Source organism: Ursus arctos, unplaced genomic scaffold (genome assembly GCF_023065955.2).
Source record: "Ursus arctos isolate Adak ecotype North America unplaced genomic scaffold, UrsArc2.0 scaffold_9, whole genome shotgun sequence".
NCBI classification, from domain to species: Eukaryota; Metazoa; Chordata; class Mammalia; order Carnivora; family Ursidae; genus Ursus; species Ursus arctos.
The window spans coordinates 20,637,895-20,657,403 of NW_026623111.1; the positions used below are offsets into that span (position 1 = coordinate 20,637,895).

A 19,509-nucleotide genomic window follows, 5' to 3' on the forward strand; every position below is an offset into this window, starting at 1 on the left:
CAAAAATCCCTTTTTTAAAAAATTTAATATTCTTTTCCTCTTAATTTTTAGTCATACTTTCTTCTCTTTTGGATTATTTCTAAGTTCCTGCTTCAGTTGTGGAGCACATAAAAATGCTAATTGAATAAAGATTTGTTCAGCATTGCTTCAGTTTTTAATATTCTTTCTCATTCTACTCTCATGTGTTCCTTTTAAAAGTTTCCTCATTCATGCCCCGTATGAGGCTCCCTGTTTGGCGGGGAGCCTGCTTCTCCCTCTCCCTCTGCCCCTCCCCCTACTCGTGTTCTTTCTCTCTCTCTCTCTTGCTCTCTCGCTTGCACGCATGCACAGATAAATACATAAAATCTTTTTTAAAAAGTTTCCTCATCTATAAAGTGAAGGTAATGGTACATATCTCACAGGATTAATAATTAACATATGTAAATATATGTAAATTATGTGGCTGTTTCCAAACTTTTCTTTCAGAACACTTTCTTCTGTTGTCTGATTCCTTCTCTGTGTAACTTTTTTCCTTAACTATTTTCTCTTTATATTACATGTCTCTATATTACATCTAATTGAATTACATTCAATTTCAAGTTGGTAAATTGAAATAATTGGTAGTGGGGTCTATCCATTTAGGAGAACTGTGATTAATCATTTAAAAATTGTACTTTGTAGAGAACACTTGAATGAGATGTTTTTACCAAAATAATTTTTTAAAGGAGATGTTAACAAATACGTTTCAGGATATCTTCTTGAGGTGTCATTCCAGAAGATGTCATTCTATTTTGAATGGCCTTCATGTTTGGGTTTTTAGTAGGCTTTATACTGTATTAAAATTGTATGTTGCAGTCTTAAAAATGTGTATAGTATGTATTATGATCCACACATTGATGTCTACTGTAACTTTTTGTTTTTATGTCCATGAGATACTGTCTTTTTATCAGTTCAAGAGCCTTTTTATGTGTGGCTGGAAATGAGAATATTTGGAATCATAATTCAATAATAGCAATTTGGTTCTTTATATAATAGAATAAGTGATACAAATTCAGGGATTGGATTTTTTTATTGTTTATTTTTTTAAAGATATTTATTTGAGAGAGAGAGATCATGAAAGAGAGTGAGCACAAGCAGGGGGGAGGGGCAAAGAGAGAGGGAGAAGCAGACTCCCTGCTGAGCAGGGAGCCCAATGCGGGACTTGATCCCAGGTCCCTGGGATCATGACCCGGGCTGCAGGCAGACACTTAACCGACTGAGCCACTCATGAGCCCCAGAGACTGGATTTATAATCTTTATGCAAATTTTATTTTTATAGTAGTGATTGAATTAAGATTACTTTTTTTTTTTTCCCCAAAATAAGCTTTCTTGTATCTCCTTCCCCCACAGTCTGGAGCTGGGGGGGGAGGCAATTGACAGAGGCGTATTAGAGGAAATGATATTTAAGCTGAGACTTGAAAGTTGAGTAAGATTTATTCAGATAAATTGAGGATAAGGATGTTGGGGATGGAAGTGGGTTATATTGTTATAACTACTGTTTGATCATGAATAAGGTGCTCAAATGTATTTTAAGTCTTGGATCTAAGAGAAATATTTACAGTAAAAAAAAGAGAGAGATAATTGAAAATAAACCAGTAAATGGGACTAGTTTTGTCGGTATTTCATATAATTTATGAAGACTATTCTTTTACTCCTAAAAAACCTATTTCTATTTATTAGTGAACTAAGGCTTATACATTTTTCACAGCTCTATATTTCTCCTATAGGTGAATGCTTTTTTGTTCATTCATTGTTTAGGCCGTTATATCAAAATTTTTAAAAAATGCTTGCAACATTACTTAGAGTAGAAATCTGTTCAATCATTGAGCATCTATTATGTGCTAGACAAAGTGTGATTATGTGCTATGATAGGTGAAGGATGGGGTGCAAAGGCACCTAATACCATCTGGGGTGAGGGACCAGGAAGAGAAAGCTTAATAGAGCTGAAGACCTGAAAGGTGAGTAAGGCTTATTCATATAAAGTAGGAATAAGTACGTTGGAGATGAGAGTAGAGCATGGAGAATATCTTCCAGATAAAAAGGGTAATGTATTTAAATATATGTGTTAAAGAGGAACCTATGAACAATAATAACTATAATAAAAGCTATCAATTATTGAATGATGATTATTATCATTATTATGTCCCTTTTCCAAATTTTCCAGTATTTTCCAAATACTTTACCTCTATAATCTTTATAGAAACCACTTAAAGGAGCTATTATTATTATTCCGCTTTTATTGACTGGATATAACTGTCCATTATCAATAATGTTATATATAGTTCTCTTCTTTTCTTCTCTCCTGGTCTAAATTTTGAAGCTTTGGTATTATTTTATTTTGGTTTCAGTGAGTCAGAAGTGGCCTATAGGCATGTTTTAGTAAAAAGACCAAAAAAAAAAAAATTACGACATTTTAGCTTGGTGTTAAAAAGAATAATTTACTAAAATATGGTAAACATGGGCAATCAATTTATGACTGACTATTAAAAAGAACTTATTATTTCAAGTTTAAAAGAGATATAGGGGTTAGAGAAGAAGGTAATCAATGCTGTGAAAAAACAATAAGACAAATCCAGATTGTAACACATTCTAAAAGATGACTGGCCTGGACTCCTCAAAAAAGTCAATATAATGAAAAAGAAAAGGACAAAGAGACTGTAGATTCAGTTACATGGGAAAAGACATAACAACCAAATGTAATGTAATGCATATGTTTTTAATGGATTGTGGATTAAAAAAGCTATAGAAGATATTTTGGGGACAACTGGAAAAGTTTGATGGTGGACTAAGTATTAGATGATGTGAAATATTATTGCTAATTTTCTTAGGTGTGATAGTGGTATTGTGGTTATTATGTAGGAGAAAGTTCTTTTTAGAACATTCATGCTGAAGTATTTAGGACTGAAATGTCTTGTTTGGAAAAATTACACTATAATAATTCCTATAAAGTTTTATTTTTACTAGGTTATTAATGAGATTTCTGAGTATCAAACATTTACAAAATGCTTAAATGTAATTTACCATTTTATTACCTGCTATTTTTTCTTATGACTTGTTGAATTTTTTTTTTTTTTTAATCTACCCTCATTGCCATCCTCCCCTAGAACATCAGTTCTATGAGGACTGAGACCGTCTGTTCATGGCTTAATTCACAGCACTAAGGACAGTATCTGGCACATAGCAGGCAGTAATCAATATTTGCTGAGTGAACTAATGAATGAAGTTAACCAATCTCAACCAATCTCACCCAACCAACCACCATTTCTATATAACTCATAATATCTTTAATTTTTTAAAAATTAGTTTTGGTATTGTTAACCAGAAACAATAATAAGTTGTTTTTTGTATTTCAGGGAAGTTGGGAAAAAAGAATTTTGAAGAGTTTAAATAGTATGTGCACGGAACTGAGTATCCCATTGGCACGAAAGGTACTTTTAACATTTAAGTATTTTATTGTCAATCAAATACTAGGAGTACCTTGAAGTTGTAACTGTTAGGCAGATTTATCTTTTTTTTTTTTTTTTTTAACCAGTATATCAGTTTGTTTTGAATCAAAAATCTGTAAAAGGCCACTTATGTGGGTGTATTCTAAATAGATTTCTATTACATATACTATAATGCTTTTTGTAATGAACATATCTTGAGAATAAATAAAAATATAGTATATAATCTACATATAGATTATTTAGAAATTTGTAAAGGTTGTAAGTGTTATAAATGCACTTTAAGAATTTTAATTGCCTTTGATCTCCTTACTTTTGGCTAATTAGCACAATAATCATACTTTTTGAATTTGAGATGGGGTTCAGGCATGCTATTATCTTGTAATAGCCAGTATGGTACCATCTTTCAGTGTTAACATAGAGAATGGAAAGATGATTTGTCATCTCTCAGTTGAATTATTTAGTTCTAATAGTGGTATTATTAGATCTAATTCTCAACATTTATCTGTCACTATGGAGTTTGAGTGGGGAGAGATGAAAAGGAAGAGAAAAACCACTTGAGGAATGCTCTGGATTCTTTTTGGCTTCTCCTGAGTGGGAGAAAACAAATTTCTCTTCATTTTATTCTCCCTACCTGCTATTTATTCCTTGTTGTGGGACAGGATATAGTGGATGAACTTTGGATAATACCCAAGGACAGGTCACTGGAGGCACCAGAAAGATGGTATAAAAAATGGATACATTTATATGGAAAACTGTCGAAGTATGTAGTATTGTGTGATATGCTGTCTTTCATATAGGATGATGGTGCTGCTGACTCACAGTCACACTCTCTTGGCCAGTCCCCCTCGCGGTGCATTTCTGAGGTTGTGGGATGGGGTAAGAGATGTAGTATGTGGCTGAGGAGCAGTTTTTCTTTGTGAAATTTACTGGCCAGTAGAGATCATTTACCTTCTTTTCTTGGGTTCATTAGTACCACATTCTACCTGAGCCATTGAGACTAGATATAAAATAATAGTTAAATAACAAGAATTTTAAAAGTAATTCCCAAAACAGTTCACCTTATGTCATGAAATTATTTTTTCTTATATTATGGTTGCTTATCCAAACTTTTAGATAAGTTATCGGTTCTTATTTTTCAGCTGCATTGCTAAACTGCACAAAATGAAACCAATTTTAAAATTACCTTTTTTAGAGGCCAGTTGGAGAACAGAAAGAACTTCTCAATAAATGGAATGAAATGGGAACTGACGAACCAGGTATATGAACAACTTTTTTCAAAACGTGGTAGTAGGAAACGAATCGCCTTCTTAATTATGGATCCAAAGTAACAGCATTAACAGTTCTTTTGGTAGAGCCAGCAATTTTCCTTCCCTGCTAATTACTGTCATCTACGTTTTTTGCTTCAACTCCTACTTTGCAGTTGAAAAATTCCTAACTTTGGCCAATGTTTTACATTACTTCAAGAATATTTAAAACGATTATCCTTTTTTAAAGCAGCATTTGGAAACATTTTTGTAGAAAAGTAGATTAAATCTTTCAGTGGATTTCTTAGATTCTTAATTAAGGTAAATATTTTTCAAGCTTTAAAGGTAGGTTAAATGGTGAGAAGTTTTGAGACTTCTAAATGTTTTTAAGTATTTCTTTTTGTTCATTTTATGTTGTTTTATTTTTTGGTTCATTTTAATGGTTAAAATGAACTAAATCAACCAATTTTATAAATATATGACAACTGTATCTCATTTACCATGATAAATAGATCTATATAATTGTATAGATAGACATGTACATAATCCCTCACCACTCCTTTAAAAACAAGTGTCGGGGACTGGCAAGAAATAAGTACTGTACTAGAAGAAGCAGTGTGTTATACAAGTTCAAAAGGGAGAACAGCACAATACAACTAGAGGAATTCACTAAGAAAGTATTATTTATGTTCTGTGTACTTTGAGAATTCTCATATAGAACTTTTATGTTATATTGACATTGTTTTTTCAATTCAGTTACAAATTTATTACAGATTTAAGAAAGGGAGTCTCTTAATTTCTTCCAGAATATGTCCCTTTAGGCTGTTACCCTTCCTTTTCATTTTTGTGCTCCCAATACTTAAGACAATGAATGAAAAATTATCGATACTGTGCAAGTCTGAATTAATCTAGCTACATAGCAACATAGGAAAGAATCATTAACTTTTATTATTATTATTATTTTTAAAGATTTTATTTATTTATTTGACAGAGAGACAGCCAGTGAGAGAGGGAACACAAGCAGGGGGAGTGGGAGAGGAAGAAGCAGGCTCCTAGAGGAGGAGCCTGATGTGGGGCTCGATCCCAGAACGCTGGGATCACGCCCTGAGCCGAAGGCAGACGCCTAATGACTGCGCCACCCAGGCGCCCCTAACTTTTATTATTAATAAGCATTCATATGGTGTAGTAATTGGACTTTTGTTCTAATCTATTTTATTAATTCCAGATTTAAGCCTTTTCAGACCTGTTTATGCACCAAAGGATTTTCTGGAGGTAGGTTATATTGGATCAATATAGGTATATTAATGAGGGGAAAAAGTGGAAGAAATGATGATATAAGAATATCTCCAGGCAGAGGAATCACCATGTATAAAGCCCTAGAGTCACTGAAGTGGTAGAATGACATGATCAGATTTGTGGTTGGAAATAGCTCTTGGAAAAATACATTGGAATGTGGAGAGATTAGAGGCAAGAAAATCAATTAGGAAGATTTTGATTAAAAAATAGTAATCGTAAATCAGGTAGCCTGTTGCCTGGCCCATATAGATGCTCAGTGAATCTTTCCCCTGTTTTAGTAGTCTAGGCAAGACATGAAAAGGGTCTGAACTAAAAGAACAGCATTGGAACTAGAAAGAGTTCAACAGATTTGTAAGAGATCTTTAGGATTTGGGAACTGATTAGGTTTGGGAGTATGAGAAAAATTAAAGATACAGATGATGTTTAAGTGTCTAGGGTGGGCAGCTGGGCAGAGGTACCTTGCCCTTGACATAGGGGTTATAGGAGGAGGAACAGGTTTGTTAGTGAAGACAGAGAGCTTCGTTAAGTTTGACAGGCATATGGATCATTGAGTGCAACTCTTTAGTAGGCAGTTAGAACTCACTAATTATTTTAATTGACCCTTCTTTGACTCTACTCTTTCTTTTGTACCTTATACATAATCTATCTGCAAATCCTGTCACCTTTACCTTCAAAATGTATTCAGAATCCACCCATGTCTTCTCACTACCATTCCTACATCAATGGTTCAAGCTCCTGCGTCTTGTCTGGACCATTGCAGTAGCCTCCCACTGGTCTTCCTGCTCCACCCCTACCCACCAGAATCTGTTCTCAGTGCAGTCCCCAGAGGAAGCCCTTTAAGTACCATTCCAAATAAACCACTCCTCTGGCATCCAGCAGCTTCCCATCTCATTCTCCCTAAAAGCCAAAGTCATGACAGTGGCGTAAAACATCTTATTTGATCTGATACCTCATTACATCTCTGAGTTCATCTCCTATAACTTGTCCCTGATTTGTTCTACTCCAGGTACCTTAGCCTTCTTGCTCTCCCCAGCTTTCTGCCATCTGAGGGCCTTTGCTCCTTGTTTCCTCTGCCCACAGTGCTTTTTCCTCAGATACTTGTCTGCATATTCCCTCACTTCTTATGTCTTTGCTTTAAATGTCACCTTCTCAGCAAAGCCTTCCCCCCACCCTCCTGCTTGGAACTCCTTTTAGTCTTTTCCTACTTTGTTTTTCTTCATAGCATTTATCATTATATAACATTCTCTTTTTCTATTTTGCTTATTGCCTGCCTTTTCCTATTAAATGGAAGATCCACAAGGGCAGGACCTTCTCTTTCTGTTTTGTGCACTGCTGCAACAATTACAGAGTCAGATGACCGAAGAGACTTGCAGGACTTCACAGGATAAAACCACAGAAGGCTTTTGTTTCAGCAAGAGAGAGAAAGCACATATAAATGCAAAGAGATCCAAACTTCCAGGCATAGCTTCTAGGGCCCTTTCTCAGTTGCACAGGACATGCTTTGTCTCTGGATTATGAGCTACCAAGATGTAAGTGAGATACACTGGCCTTGGGAGTCAAGGCACAAGTTTCCTAAGGGGTCTTTTATAACCCCACTGGCAAATCAGGTGAAACCAGCAATCTGTACATTTTTAATAAACAATATAAATAAACTGATATGGACTGCCTCTAGGGGACATTAAATAGCATAGTATAATAATTGACTAGTTAGTATATTTCATCCCATCTTAGCCAAGGTCACTCCCAGACATCCAGGTGTCCGTGGAGATAAGCATAGAGCTACCACAAACCAGCTGCAAGTTAACTGCTCTATCTCCAGCTGTAGAATAGTGCTTAGCATATAGTTGCTCAATAAATAGGTGTTGAATGATTGAGTAGAAAAATGAATGAATCTTTCACATTTTATTTTTATTTCTTTTCTCAACTGTTGTCTAGTTTGCCAGCATAAAACATACGGTTGATGCTTGAACAACGCAGGGGTTATGATCCCCTGCATAGTTGAAAATCCACATAGAACTTTTGACTCGCCCAAAACTTAACTACTGATAGTCTACTGTTGGCTGGAAATCTTACTGATAACATGATAGTCAATGACCACATATTGTGTATGTTATATGTATTATATACTGTATTCTTACAATAAAGTGGGTTAGAGGAAAGAAAATATTAAAATCATATTATAATCAAGTAATTTTTATTTTTTATTACCATCAAAAGGTTTTTCATTCTAACTAAATTCTTAACTTTTTAGACTTTCATATGGTAGATCATCAGTTGGAATATTAAATTTAAAGCATGTTATGGTGTTTTAACATTTCAATACAACTGAATAGTTTTTTAGAATGTAATTAAAGTATATGCATAGCCCCAAATAGTTTTTAATTTTGTGGTGATACACCAAGAATATTACTGCCAATTTTATAAGTGTAAACATCCTATAAAGAAACTAACCAATTTTGTTGGATTTGTTTTTAAAGGTGTTAATTAATCTTCGCAACCCAAATTATGAAAATGGTGATTCACTTAGTTTCAGGACCCATTTGGGTTTAATCCAAGTACCTCTGAAAGTAAAAGACATCCCTGAATTGGTAAGTATAGACATTTCAAAATATTACATATAATAGAAGACAGCTATTAGAAAAATATTTTATTGCAGCATATATCTAAAGCAACAGGACTGTCTGCTCATTCAATAAATTAAGTGAAAGGTTTGTTTTTTATTGTCAGTATGTTTTATAGATAGTGAGTTGCTTTGCTGGTAGGACTAAAAATGAGCTTTCATGGACCTATAAATGTGTTTGCTTTTTTCTCATCAACAGCATAGATTTATAAGACAGTTTGTTGGGATTCAGGTGCATGATCTATGGCAATAAAACTCACTGAAACAAGTTGTGAATTTTATTTAAAAATTTTAAAGAACGTACATTTTATTTAATTCAACCAACCTTTATTAAGCTTAACAAGATGACTCACCGAGGGAGATGAAGGGAAGATGAGGTAGAGATTGTCTTTGCTCTGGAAACTATCACATTTTGGTGAGGAAGTTAGTTTTAAAATAGAGCAATTATAGAAAGGTGGGGAGAATTCCTGATGGTGGAATTAGGAAGTTATCACTCCTTTTGCTAATCACCCCAAAGCAATAAGGAGCACAGAACTATAAATACTGCTTTTGGTGAAACTAGGAAACAACTTATAACTCTGTTAATGTATTCAGTTGGAGAGCTGATAGGAAAATGATAAATGACTTAAACATGAAAGAAGTTCAAGTCCAAATGCCTCTCTCTAGAAGATGGGAGATACAGATGAGAGACATGCCAATAATCAGTTTATCTTTCAGCTCTGTATCAACCTTTTTTTGCTCTGCTTTATTATGCTGGAGCTAGATCTTACAAACATTCCTCTTTTGCTAATTGGCTTGATGTTAGGCTTTATCAGTAGAGGGTTCTGGAGGGCACTGCAGACCATAATAAGAAAAAGGAGCGTCCCTTCCTGGTTCCTATATTCGAAAGGCAGCCGATTACCATGAAGAAGCCTGCTCCAGACTGCCCTCTAGCAAGTTTCTTCACCCACCCCAAGACCCACATGCACATTTCCGGGGTAGCCATTCTCTCTCCTTAAAAGACTGAATCTGAGGCGCCTGGGTGGCTCAGTCACTTAAGCATCTACCTTCCACTCAGGTCATGATCTTGGGTCCTGGGATCGAGCCCCATGTTGAGCTCCCTGCTCAGTGGGGAGCCTGCTTCTCCCTTTCCCTCTGCCCCTCCCCACTGCTTGTTCTCTCTCAAATAAATAAAATCTTAAAAAAAAAAAAAAAAAAGACTGAATCTCATGGAATCTAAATTAGAAAGCAAAAAAAAAAAAACCAGAAATAAACTCACAAATACAGAGAACTCGTGGGTGTCAGAGTAGGAGTGGTGGGGAGATGAGGAAATTAAGGGGTTAAGAGGTACAAACTTCCAGTAACAAAATAAATAAAATATGGGGCTGAAAGTACAGCATAGAGAATATAGTCAGTAACAGTGTAATAACTTTGTATGATAACAGATGGTAACTACAACTTACCATGGTGAGCATTTTCTCATTAAAAAAAAAAAGTCTGAATCTCAGTCTTGAGGGTAGGGGAGACCCTTTCCTGAGTTCTTAGTTCCTTCTTGGTTCTCTCTTCATCATTCTAAAGTCATAGTTGCTTTTTGTATTCGTTAATTCTATTTTTCCCTGTTCACATTTCTGGTATGATTTCTATTTTCTGACTGGACACTGACTGATACAAGAAGCAAGATGATTTTCTCCTTAGAACTTTGGAAAGGCTTAAGAATTGGAGACACCGCATGTTATAGAAGGGCTTGAGCCATAAGTTTGAATATGAGACTGTGTGAAAGTCTATATCAGGAGAGAGTAGACCCCCAGACTCCTACCACCTTGCATATTCAGGTGACTCCTCCTTCTCCACGGGAGACCAGAGACATATTCATGAGAGAAAAAGAATCAGAAAGGCTAAGAATTCAGAGACTTCAGATTTAGAGCAGTACAGGAATGAGACACTATTTTGAAAACAGAGAAATTAAGTGAAAGTTGACCAAATCATGAGACTAATACCCTCATCCCCTACCTCCATCACTGTGCCTGCTCAGTTCTTTCCCTCTACTGCACCCTGTGCCCCATCCTTGCAGACACAGCTTCGGTCAGTTGCCTCATTCCTAAATATGACTGACCAGCCTAGGATCTCCAGATATTTGAAATCTTCCAATTTGAAAGGCAAGAACCAAAGAAAAATAGCCAAGTTAGGGAATGAATGCTTATTATGAGCACTAATAATTATTTTAGGTTTGGAGTTACATTCACATTCACAGGATACAATAGGTCATAACCTGGCATCAGTTTCACTTAGATTTGTAGAATAGTTCAGGACAGAAAGCATAGCATGTCTGTGTATCACGTTAGATCTTCACTGGGAGTCCTTATAGCAAATCCTATGCGACTTCCCAGCCCTGACAAGGAATGCATGCAATCGGAAGTGACAAAGTTACATAGGCATGACATAGGGAAGTCATACACAATAGGAACTGTTTCTTGTAATGCACATGAGCATAACTTCCAAGTCCTGTCAAGAGACACCACACCAGGTCGCTAAGGTCTGTGTTTTCCAATAGATTTTTATAGTCCTCTCACAGTCTTCCATTTCAAATGTAATTTATCATCAAGGGTCATATTTTTTCAGTAAAGTACATTGCTTAGTAATATAGCTGGCATTCCTTGCCACAGTGTGTGTGTCTGTGTGTATGTGTTCTGTGTGTGAGATCCAGAACATTTTCAGGGCAACAGTGCTGGGAGAAGGTAAACCCAAGGTCATCTTTACATGGACAAAGTTATGTTAAACAAATGTTAAACATTTCTTCTCAATAGAAGACTTAAACCATTAGTATTCTCAGAAAGAAGATACTACTCATGAAACAAGAATTACACAAGAACAGAGTTTCATTAAAACAACAAAATAAAACATAAAAGAATGAGAAAGAACATTCAGGAATAAAAAATATGGTAGAGTGTTGAAAACAAAGGTGAGGAAATCTCTGTCCGAAGACAAAACAAAAGCAAAAAGCCAAAGAGATGAAAAATAAGAGGGAAAAGATTTTTTTTTTACCTAGATATAAATCCAGAAGGGCTAACATCTGGCTAGTAGGAGTTCCAGAAAGAGAAAACAGTGGTAAAGGAATTCTTACAATTCCCAAGACCTGAAAGATAGGTATCTCTGGTATGAAAAGGCCCACCCGCTTTCCAGTGCCATGAATGAAAGAAGACCCATTTCAAGCCCCCTGAAAAGAAGACTCTAAAAACTTTTTATAGAAGGAAAACAGAATACATATAAAGTGTCAGGAATTAGAGTGGCTTCTGACCTCTCAGCAGCAAAACTGGAAGACAGAAGATTTTGAAGTAATCCCTGTAACAATCCAAACGATTTCTCGCCAAGAATTCTATATGTAGCCAACTGTTGATCAAATGTGAGGTTGGAGTAGACATTTTCAGATGTATGTGATCTAAAATGTTTACTCTTACTTGGGGAACTATTGGTAGAAAGCCTCCAAATCAAGCTCATAAACAGAGCAAAATAGGGGACCCAGGAAGCAGGGTTCCAACCCAAGAGAAGAAAAATTTCCAGAATGAGAGCGAAAAGAAGTTTCAGGGCAAAGGGTGGGCAATAGGACCAGAGCACAGGGATTCCAGATTGGAGCAAGAAGTGGAAGTTTCCAGGATGAATGCCTGCAAGAAAAGTTTGACCACATGCAAATTTATATTGTGGAGGGTCTTTTCAGAGTTGCTGAAGGGTATAGGAAGAGATAAATGATTAGAGAAAATTGTGTATGTGAAAAAATGATTTAATTATGAGGTGCATATACAAAAAATAGTACAACAAAGGAAGCATTTATAGCATACTACATGGCTCACCAGTGAATAATATTGAAATAGTCATAATGCAAATTCTTAATATGGATTTAATCAAGAATTGATATATAATTATATTGGAATGATGGAGTAAAAGAATGTACCTGAGCTAAAATCCTTAATTACAATAAAAAAATCAATAGATATCTGAAACTGATAAAAACAGCAATATATGTTACTTGAAATATGGAAATAAATACCAGAAAAAAAGCTGAAAGTGGTTGTCCCTGGGTAGTGGCTAGTTACCATTGTGTGTGCACCTATGTATGTATGTGTGTGTGTGTGTGTGTGTGTGGCAGAGGATTGTATAAGATAAGGAACTGCTATTTTGTTGTGACATATTTTTAGCTGATTTGACTTTTTTTATTATGTTCAATTAGCCAGCATATAGTACATCATTCGTTTTTGATGTAGTGTTCAATGATTCACTAGTTGTGTATAACACCCAGTGCTCATCACCACACATGCCCTCCTTAATGCCCATCCCCCCACCCACCTCCCTTCTGTGACCCTCAGTTTGTTTCCCAGAGTCCAGAGTCTCTCGTGGTTTGTCTCCCTCTCCAATTTCTTCCCATACAATTTTCCCTCCCTTCCCCTGTGGTCCTCCACACTATTCCTTATGTTCCACATATGAGTGAAACCATATGATAATTGTCTTTCTCTGTTTGATTTCTTTAACTATTTGCTGTATGTGGAGACAGTATAGCATGATGGTTAGTTGATTAGATTCCGAAGCCACCTAATTGGGGTTTAAAATTTTTGCTCTGGGGCGCCTGGGTGGCGCAGTCCTTAAGCGTCTGCCTTCGGCTCAGGGCGTGATCCTGGCGTTCTGGGATCAAGCCCCACGTCAGGCTTTTCTGATGGGAGCCTGCTTCTTCGTCTCCCACTCCTCCTGCTTGTGTTCCCTCTCTCGCTGGCTCTCTGTCGAATGAATAAATAAAATCTTTAAAAATAAAATAAAATAAAATAAAATTTTTGCTCTGCCCCTTACTGGCTATGTGACCTTGGGCAAGTTTCCTTGACCTTGAGCTTTAGTTTTCTTATTTGTAAAAGAGGGATAATAACATCTTACAGAAGTATTGTATCGATCAACAAGTTAAGATGTAAATTATGGATTGAATTGTGTCCCTCAAAAAGATATGTTGAAGTCCTAACCTCCGGTACTTGTGAATGTAACCTCATTTGGAAATAGGGAAATAGGGTCACTGCAGATCAATCAAGTTAAGATGATATCTCACAGAAATAGGCTGGGCCCTAAATCCAATATGACCAGTGTTTTTATAAGAAGAGAAGAGACATAGAAGAGAGAAATAAGAGAGTTTCTTAAGACAGTAGAGGCAGAGACTGGAGTTAGGCATCTATAAGCCAGGGAATACCAAAGGTTGCCAGTGATGAGGGAGCAGAAGGCTGGCTAAAGACAAAGCATAAACTGACACCCTGCAGCCTCCCCCCACCCCCCACTCTTGGGTGGGACTTGTGTGACATTCTTCCAGGAAACCCCCAACCATCTTAATGCTAATGACTTGCTAGAGGGAAAAGCAACCTTACCTTGACAACCGCAAGGCCTCTGATATCCTGAGAATCTTCTTTAACATATGAAAGTACTTTCTCAACCTCCTTTTTTCCTTACCTCCCCCAACCCCATAGTATATAATTAGCCACCCCTCACAACCCGGGGTAGCAGCTCTTTCTGCCCACGGGTCCTGTCCCCGTGATTTCATAAACCACCATTTTGCACCAAAGACGTCTCAAGAATTCTTTCTTGGTTGTTGGCTCTGGACTCCACCCCACTGAACCTCACCTATATTCCAAAATCACATCACCAGCAATACCAGAAGAGAAAGGCTTGAAACGTATTTCCCCTAGAGTCTTCAGGGAGAGCATGGACTTGTTAACACCTTGATTCTAGCTTCTAGAACTGGGAGAATAAATTTCTGTTGCTTAAAGCCACCCAGTTAGTGGGACTTTTTTTTTTTATGGAATCCCTAGGAAACTAAAATATAAAGCATATAGATGGTACTTGAAACTCAGGAGGCAGTATATAACTGTTAGTTATTACTATTAAATTTTTAATAAAAAAATAATTTTTAAGAAGTTATTTTCTTAAAATGTTAGAAGTCCTGTTTGTAGTAGTTTATACAAAGTGTACAGAAGAGGAGGGTGGCAGATTCTTCTGCTGGAAGTGGTAGTGATGTTGTTGTGGAATATAGGTGAGGTTCAGTGGGGTGGAATCCGGAGCCCATGACCAAGAAAGAATTCTTGAGACGTCTTTGGTGCAAAATTGTGGTTTATGAAATCACGGGGACAGGACCCATGGGAGAAAGAGCTGCTGCCCCGGGTTGTGAGGGGTGGCTGATTATATACTATGGGTTTGGGGGAGGTAAGGAAAAAGGGAGGATTCAAGAGAGTACTTTCGTCTGTTAAAGAAGACTCACAGGATACCAGAGGCCTTGCCATTGTCAAGTTAAAGTTGTTTACCCCTCTAGGAAGGCATTAACATGAATATAGTTGGGAACTTCCTGGATTCCTGGAAGTATCTGTCTATGGCTTGTAAGTTATAAAGACATTTAATTGTATCTACATTCCCTTCTGGAAGCTAGGTTATTGATAGAAATGCTTTGTTCTTGTAGACCGGTAAGGCATTTGTAAACTGAGGGAGACTCAAGTCTTGCAGGGTTGTGGTGTCTATAGGTTAACTGTTTCTTTTTCCTTTAGGGCAGCCAGGAGTGCCTGAGGTTTGTCACATACATCCCATGGGGGCGGGGAGGTTGCGGGGTATCAGTTTCTGCTTTGTCCTCAGCTTGCCTTCTGTTCCCTCATCATTAGGAAGACTTCTTAGAGGTACTGCCATTTGGACTAGTTTGAAGGAGTTTGCTAGGTAAAGAAGCAGGGAAAGGATACAGTATGAAAAGGTTTAGCATGTTTGTGAGTGGGACTAGTTATGTCTTCTGTCTGTCTGAGGGGATCTGGAGCTGATGTGGATTCATTCTTACCTATTGAAGAACTGAAAGCCTGTGACTAATTTTCAAAAAACTTGTGTCTATACCCACTAAGAGTATGGTTAGTCCTTCTCTTCCTGCTGTGACTAGGGCTAGTTGTTCCTGCCTTCCTTGAGTCATGTGGCCTGGTGATATGATTCCAATTCCAGGATGCATGGTTTATTTGAGACCCTGGTCTGTGTGTATGAGTACTGAACTTGGTGAGGTTCACTGAGTCAAATGACCCTATTGTAGATGGCTTTCAAGCCTAGTTTACAATGTTATGTAGACTCATCCATGCTACAAGGACATTTTTTAATAAACTGAAATTTATTAACTCTAAAGTGAAATTGTCGACTCATTCCTATTTACTGATTCAGTCACATAGAGGCAACAGGTTGGAAACTCGAGCTCAGCAGGGTGAGTCAGTATTTATGGAGCCCCTCTGCTCTGTGTCACTTAGCACACTGTACTGGGGATACAAATATTTTATAAGACACTGTCCTTGTCTTGCAAGAGCTTCAGGTTAGTGGGAGATGAACAGTAAAAAGATAATTTCCATATGACGTTGATGAGGGAGCAGAAGGCTAGCTGAAGACAAAGCATAAGCCTACACCTTGCAGCCTCCCCCACCCCCCCATCCTGGGTGGGATATGTGATGTTCCTCCAGGAAATTCCCAACTGTCTTCATGTGAATGCCTTGCTAGAGGGAAAAGCAACCTTAATTTGACCATGGCAAGGCCTCCGGTATCCTGTGAGTCTTCCTTAGCATATGAAAGTACTTTCTCAACCTCCCTTTTTCCTTACCTCCCCCAAACCCATAGTATATAATCAGCCACCCCTCACAACCCAGGGCAGCAGCTCTTTCTCCCACAGGTCCTGTCCCCGTGATTTCATAAACCACCATTTTGCACCAAAGACGTCTCAAGAATTCTTTCTTGGTCGTGGGCTCTGGACTCCACCCCGTTGAACCTCACCTATATTCCAAAATCACATCAATATGATTTTATGCTTTGCAGGTGGTTTATAAAGGTAGTATGTATAGCATAGAAAGTTGTTTATATTAGCCCAGAATATCAAGGAAGGCATCCGAGAAGGCCTTGTATCTTGGGTGAATTTGGAAGGAAACCTGGGATTCAGGTCTACTGATGTTGAGTGAAAAATAGTACAGAGCAGTGAGATAGAAAATGAATGTTCAGAGTTCTGTTTCTGTGCCTTAGCATAAGTAAAATTCTCCATTTTGATTAGAGAAGCTAGTATTGACATGTTTATTGGATCTAGGTCCCTTCTGTAGTATGAGGGGACTACTCCTCTTTAGTCATTAAAAATGGAAGCATAAATTGAAGTGGTTTTTAAAAGTATATATAAAAATCAAATTTAGTTAAAAATTGAAGTATAACATCAGTTATTTAAAATCGATACAAAAATGAAATGAGTATGCATGTTAGGCTGGTTAACTGTCTTATGAGGGGCAGAAATAAATCACTAACTTAAATAATAATACATAATTATGAAGGATTAAAACTAATTCCATCTTTTAAAGGAGAAGGAAGTTTGGTTTTAGCAATTAAAATAACAAAACACTGAGGCAAATATTAATAGAAATATTTAATTAGTTAGGGAATAAAAATAATGTGAATAATATGGGGTTGTTACTTATTTAAAAAGTAACAGACAAACATGATTACTTTCCCTAGACATTACTAGATAACTGGAGGAAGTCTGGAGAATAAATCTAATTTGTTCTTAGTTTAGCAGAACACTTGATAGTCTAATTTTACTTAAAAATTAATTTAAGTTGTTTGGATATTTGTGGTGTTTAGTTGATTAGAAGTGGAGTACAGTACCATGGAAAACAGGTAGAGAATCATATACGTAATTTTAGACAATGAATTTCGAACATAAAATTGTTGAGGTCTACACATACGGTGCGTGTGTGACTCAGGAAAGATTTGAATGTTATTAGTTCTTTACTCAAAAGTATAATTATCATGTCTTACTTTACTAATTAGTCTATTACTTAAAAAGGCAAAATTTTGACTACTGCATTACTCTTAAAAAGTTCAATAATATCCTCTTTAAGAGGATATTTGAATGAAGCAAAGATTCATTTTACATTGTGATTTTTTTATTTAAACTAGTGTTTGGAGGAGGCTGATTTTTTTAATACTATGTAGCAAAGTCTGGGATGTATGTTAATTCTATGTTTGTTATTTTTCAGAAAGAATTCTTTGTAGAACTGGGCTTAACTACAGGACAGCTGGGTATAGATGATTCTACACAAGTGCCTCCTGGTGAGTGTTTCTTCCATAGCACATATAATTAATGATAAATGAGAGTGAGTTGAAGGCTCATCTTGTCATTTCCAAATTAATCTAGTAATTTTTTTATGTCTGAAAACCAAGCATACTTTTTGCTTCTCTTTGATTGCTGTTAATTCTTGAATAGAATTCTGTATGTTGTAATTACCAGAATTCAACTAGGTTTTGTCTTTCTGTTTGAAGGTCTTAAATTTTAAAAAGTCATTAAACATACTTAAGTCATTTTGTTGGCAAAATTGTCACCGGCAGCACTCATATTTTCATTTACTGGCCATTACTATCTATTTTTATTACTGTTCGTATCACCAAGTTAATTGTATACATATATTCTACCTTGTATAAACTTAGGCTATAAAATTAGTGTCTTTTAAATCTTAACCAAACAGAAAATTTCTCCAGCTTTTCTTTTTTTGTGCATAAATACAATGTGTTTTTCATAAAAGACCAGATTGATTATTATTTAGCTATAATAAACAAGAAGTAAAAATTGACTTAAAATATGGATGCCTATATTGTAGTGGAATTATTCTAGTCTTTCCTCCACCACTGGCTAGGTGTGTGACTTGGACAAGTCACTTTACATTTCTGGACTTGTGTCTTTCTTTATAAAATAAGGAAGTTGGCTATTTCTTAATAATAATAATAAATATAATCAAGTCATTGAGTACATACTATATGTTACATGTGTGTTATCTCATTTTAACCCCAGCAGCTCTAGGAGATATGTACTATTATAATTTTTAAAACTTTATTAATGTATAATGCATATAGAAAAGTACAGGGGTGCCTGCCTGGCTCAATTGGTAGAGTGTGTGACTCTTGATCTCTGAGTTGTGAGTTTGAGACCCATGTTGGGTGCAGAGTTACATTAAAAAAAAAAAAAAAGGAAAAACACATACATCATAAGAGAATGGCTCATTGCATTTTTATGAATTGGACACACCTATTAAAATAGCACCCAGATCAATAAACTGAAGCCCCCTCCTACCCTCTTTCAATCTTTATTCCCTTTGTCAAAGATATCCAGTATTCTGATTTCTAACAGTATAGATTAATTTTGCCAATTCTTGAACTTCATATGAATGGAAGCATACAGTATGTGCCCTCTGATATTTGACTTCTTTTGCTCTGCATTATGTTTGTGAGATTCAGCCGTATCGTTGTACGTATTTGTGGGCAATTTTTTTGCATGATAGTGTTCTACTGTATTAATATACCACACATTTATTTATCCATTCTACTGTTGATGAATATTTGGGAAGTTTCAAGTTTGGGGCTATTACAAATAAGGCTGCTATGAACATCCTAGCATGTTTCTCTTGGTGAGCATATGTATACGCCTCTGTTGAGTATACACATGGGAAGACAATTTCTCTCTCCTGGGATTTGCATAAGTTCAGCTTTGGTAGATAATCTCCAAAGAATTTTCAAAAATGGTAGTACCAGTTGACACTGCCACCAACAAAGTATGAGAGTAGACGTCCTTGCATGCTTGCTAATGCTTGATGCATGCCATCTTTTTTGTAGTCATTCTGGTGGCGTATAGTTATACTGCATTATGGTTTTAATTTTCTAGTATCATGTGAGGTAGAAGTATTACTACCATTTTAAAGTTGCTTTCATGTTAAGTAACTTGCCCAAGGTCTCAAAGCTAGTAAGGGCTAGAACCAAGATTCAGAACTAAACAGTGTGCCTCCAAAGTCTGCCATTATATGCTACCTCACCTCCTGACCCCTTTGATAGTCCTTTTTTATTTTATAAGAAG

The 19,509-nt window shown here is 36.4% G+C and overlaps 1 protein-coding gene across 6 annotated transcripts in view; it reads left to right on the forward strand.

Moving 5' to 3' along the window:
• Positions 1 to 19,509, forward strand: part of TBC1D19 (TBC1 domain family member 19) — a 150,389-nt gene that overhangs the window by 52,994 nt on the left and 77,886 nt on the right. For all 6 annotated transcript variants that reach the window (XM_026514551.4, XM_026514552.4, XM_048211892.2 and 3 more), the window contains 5 exons: positions 3,372 to 3,446; positions 4,657 to 4,720; positions 5,934 to 5,980; positions 8,482 to 8,592; positions 17,645 to 17,717. In XM_026514551.4, coding sequence (XP_026370336.1) covers positions 3,372 to 3,446; positions 4,657 to 4,720; positions 5,934 to 5,980; positions 8,482 to 8,592; positions 17,645 to 17,717 — 370 coding nt within the window. The remainder of the gene's footprint in view (positions 1 to 3,371; positions 3,447 to 4,656; positions 4,721 to 5,933; positions 5,981 to 8,481; positions 8,593 to 17,644; positions 17,718 to 19,509) is intronic.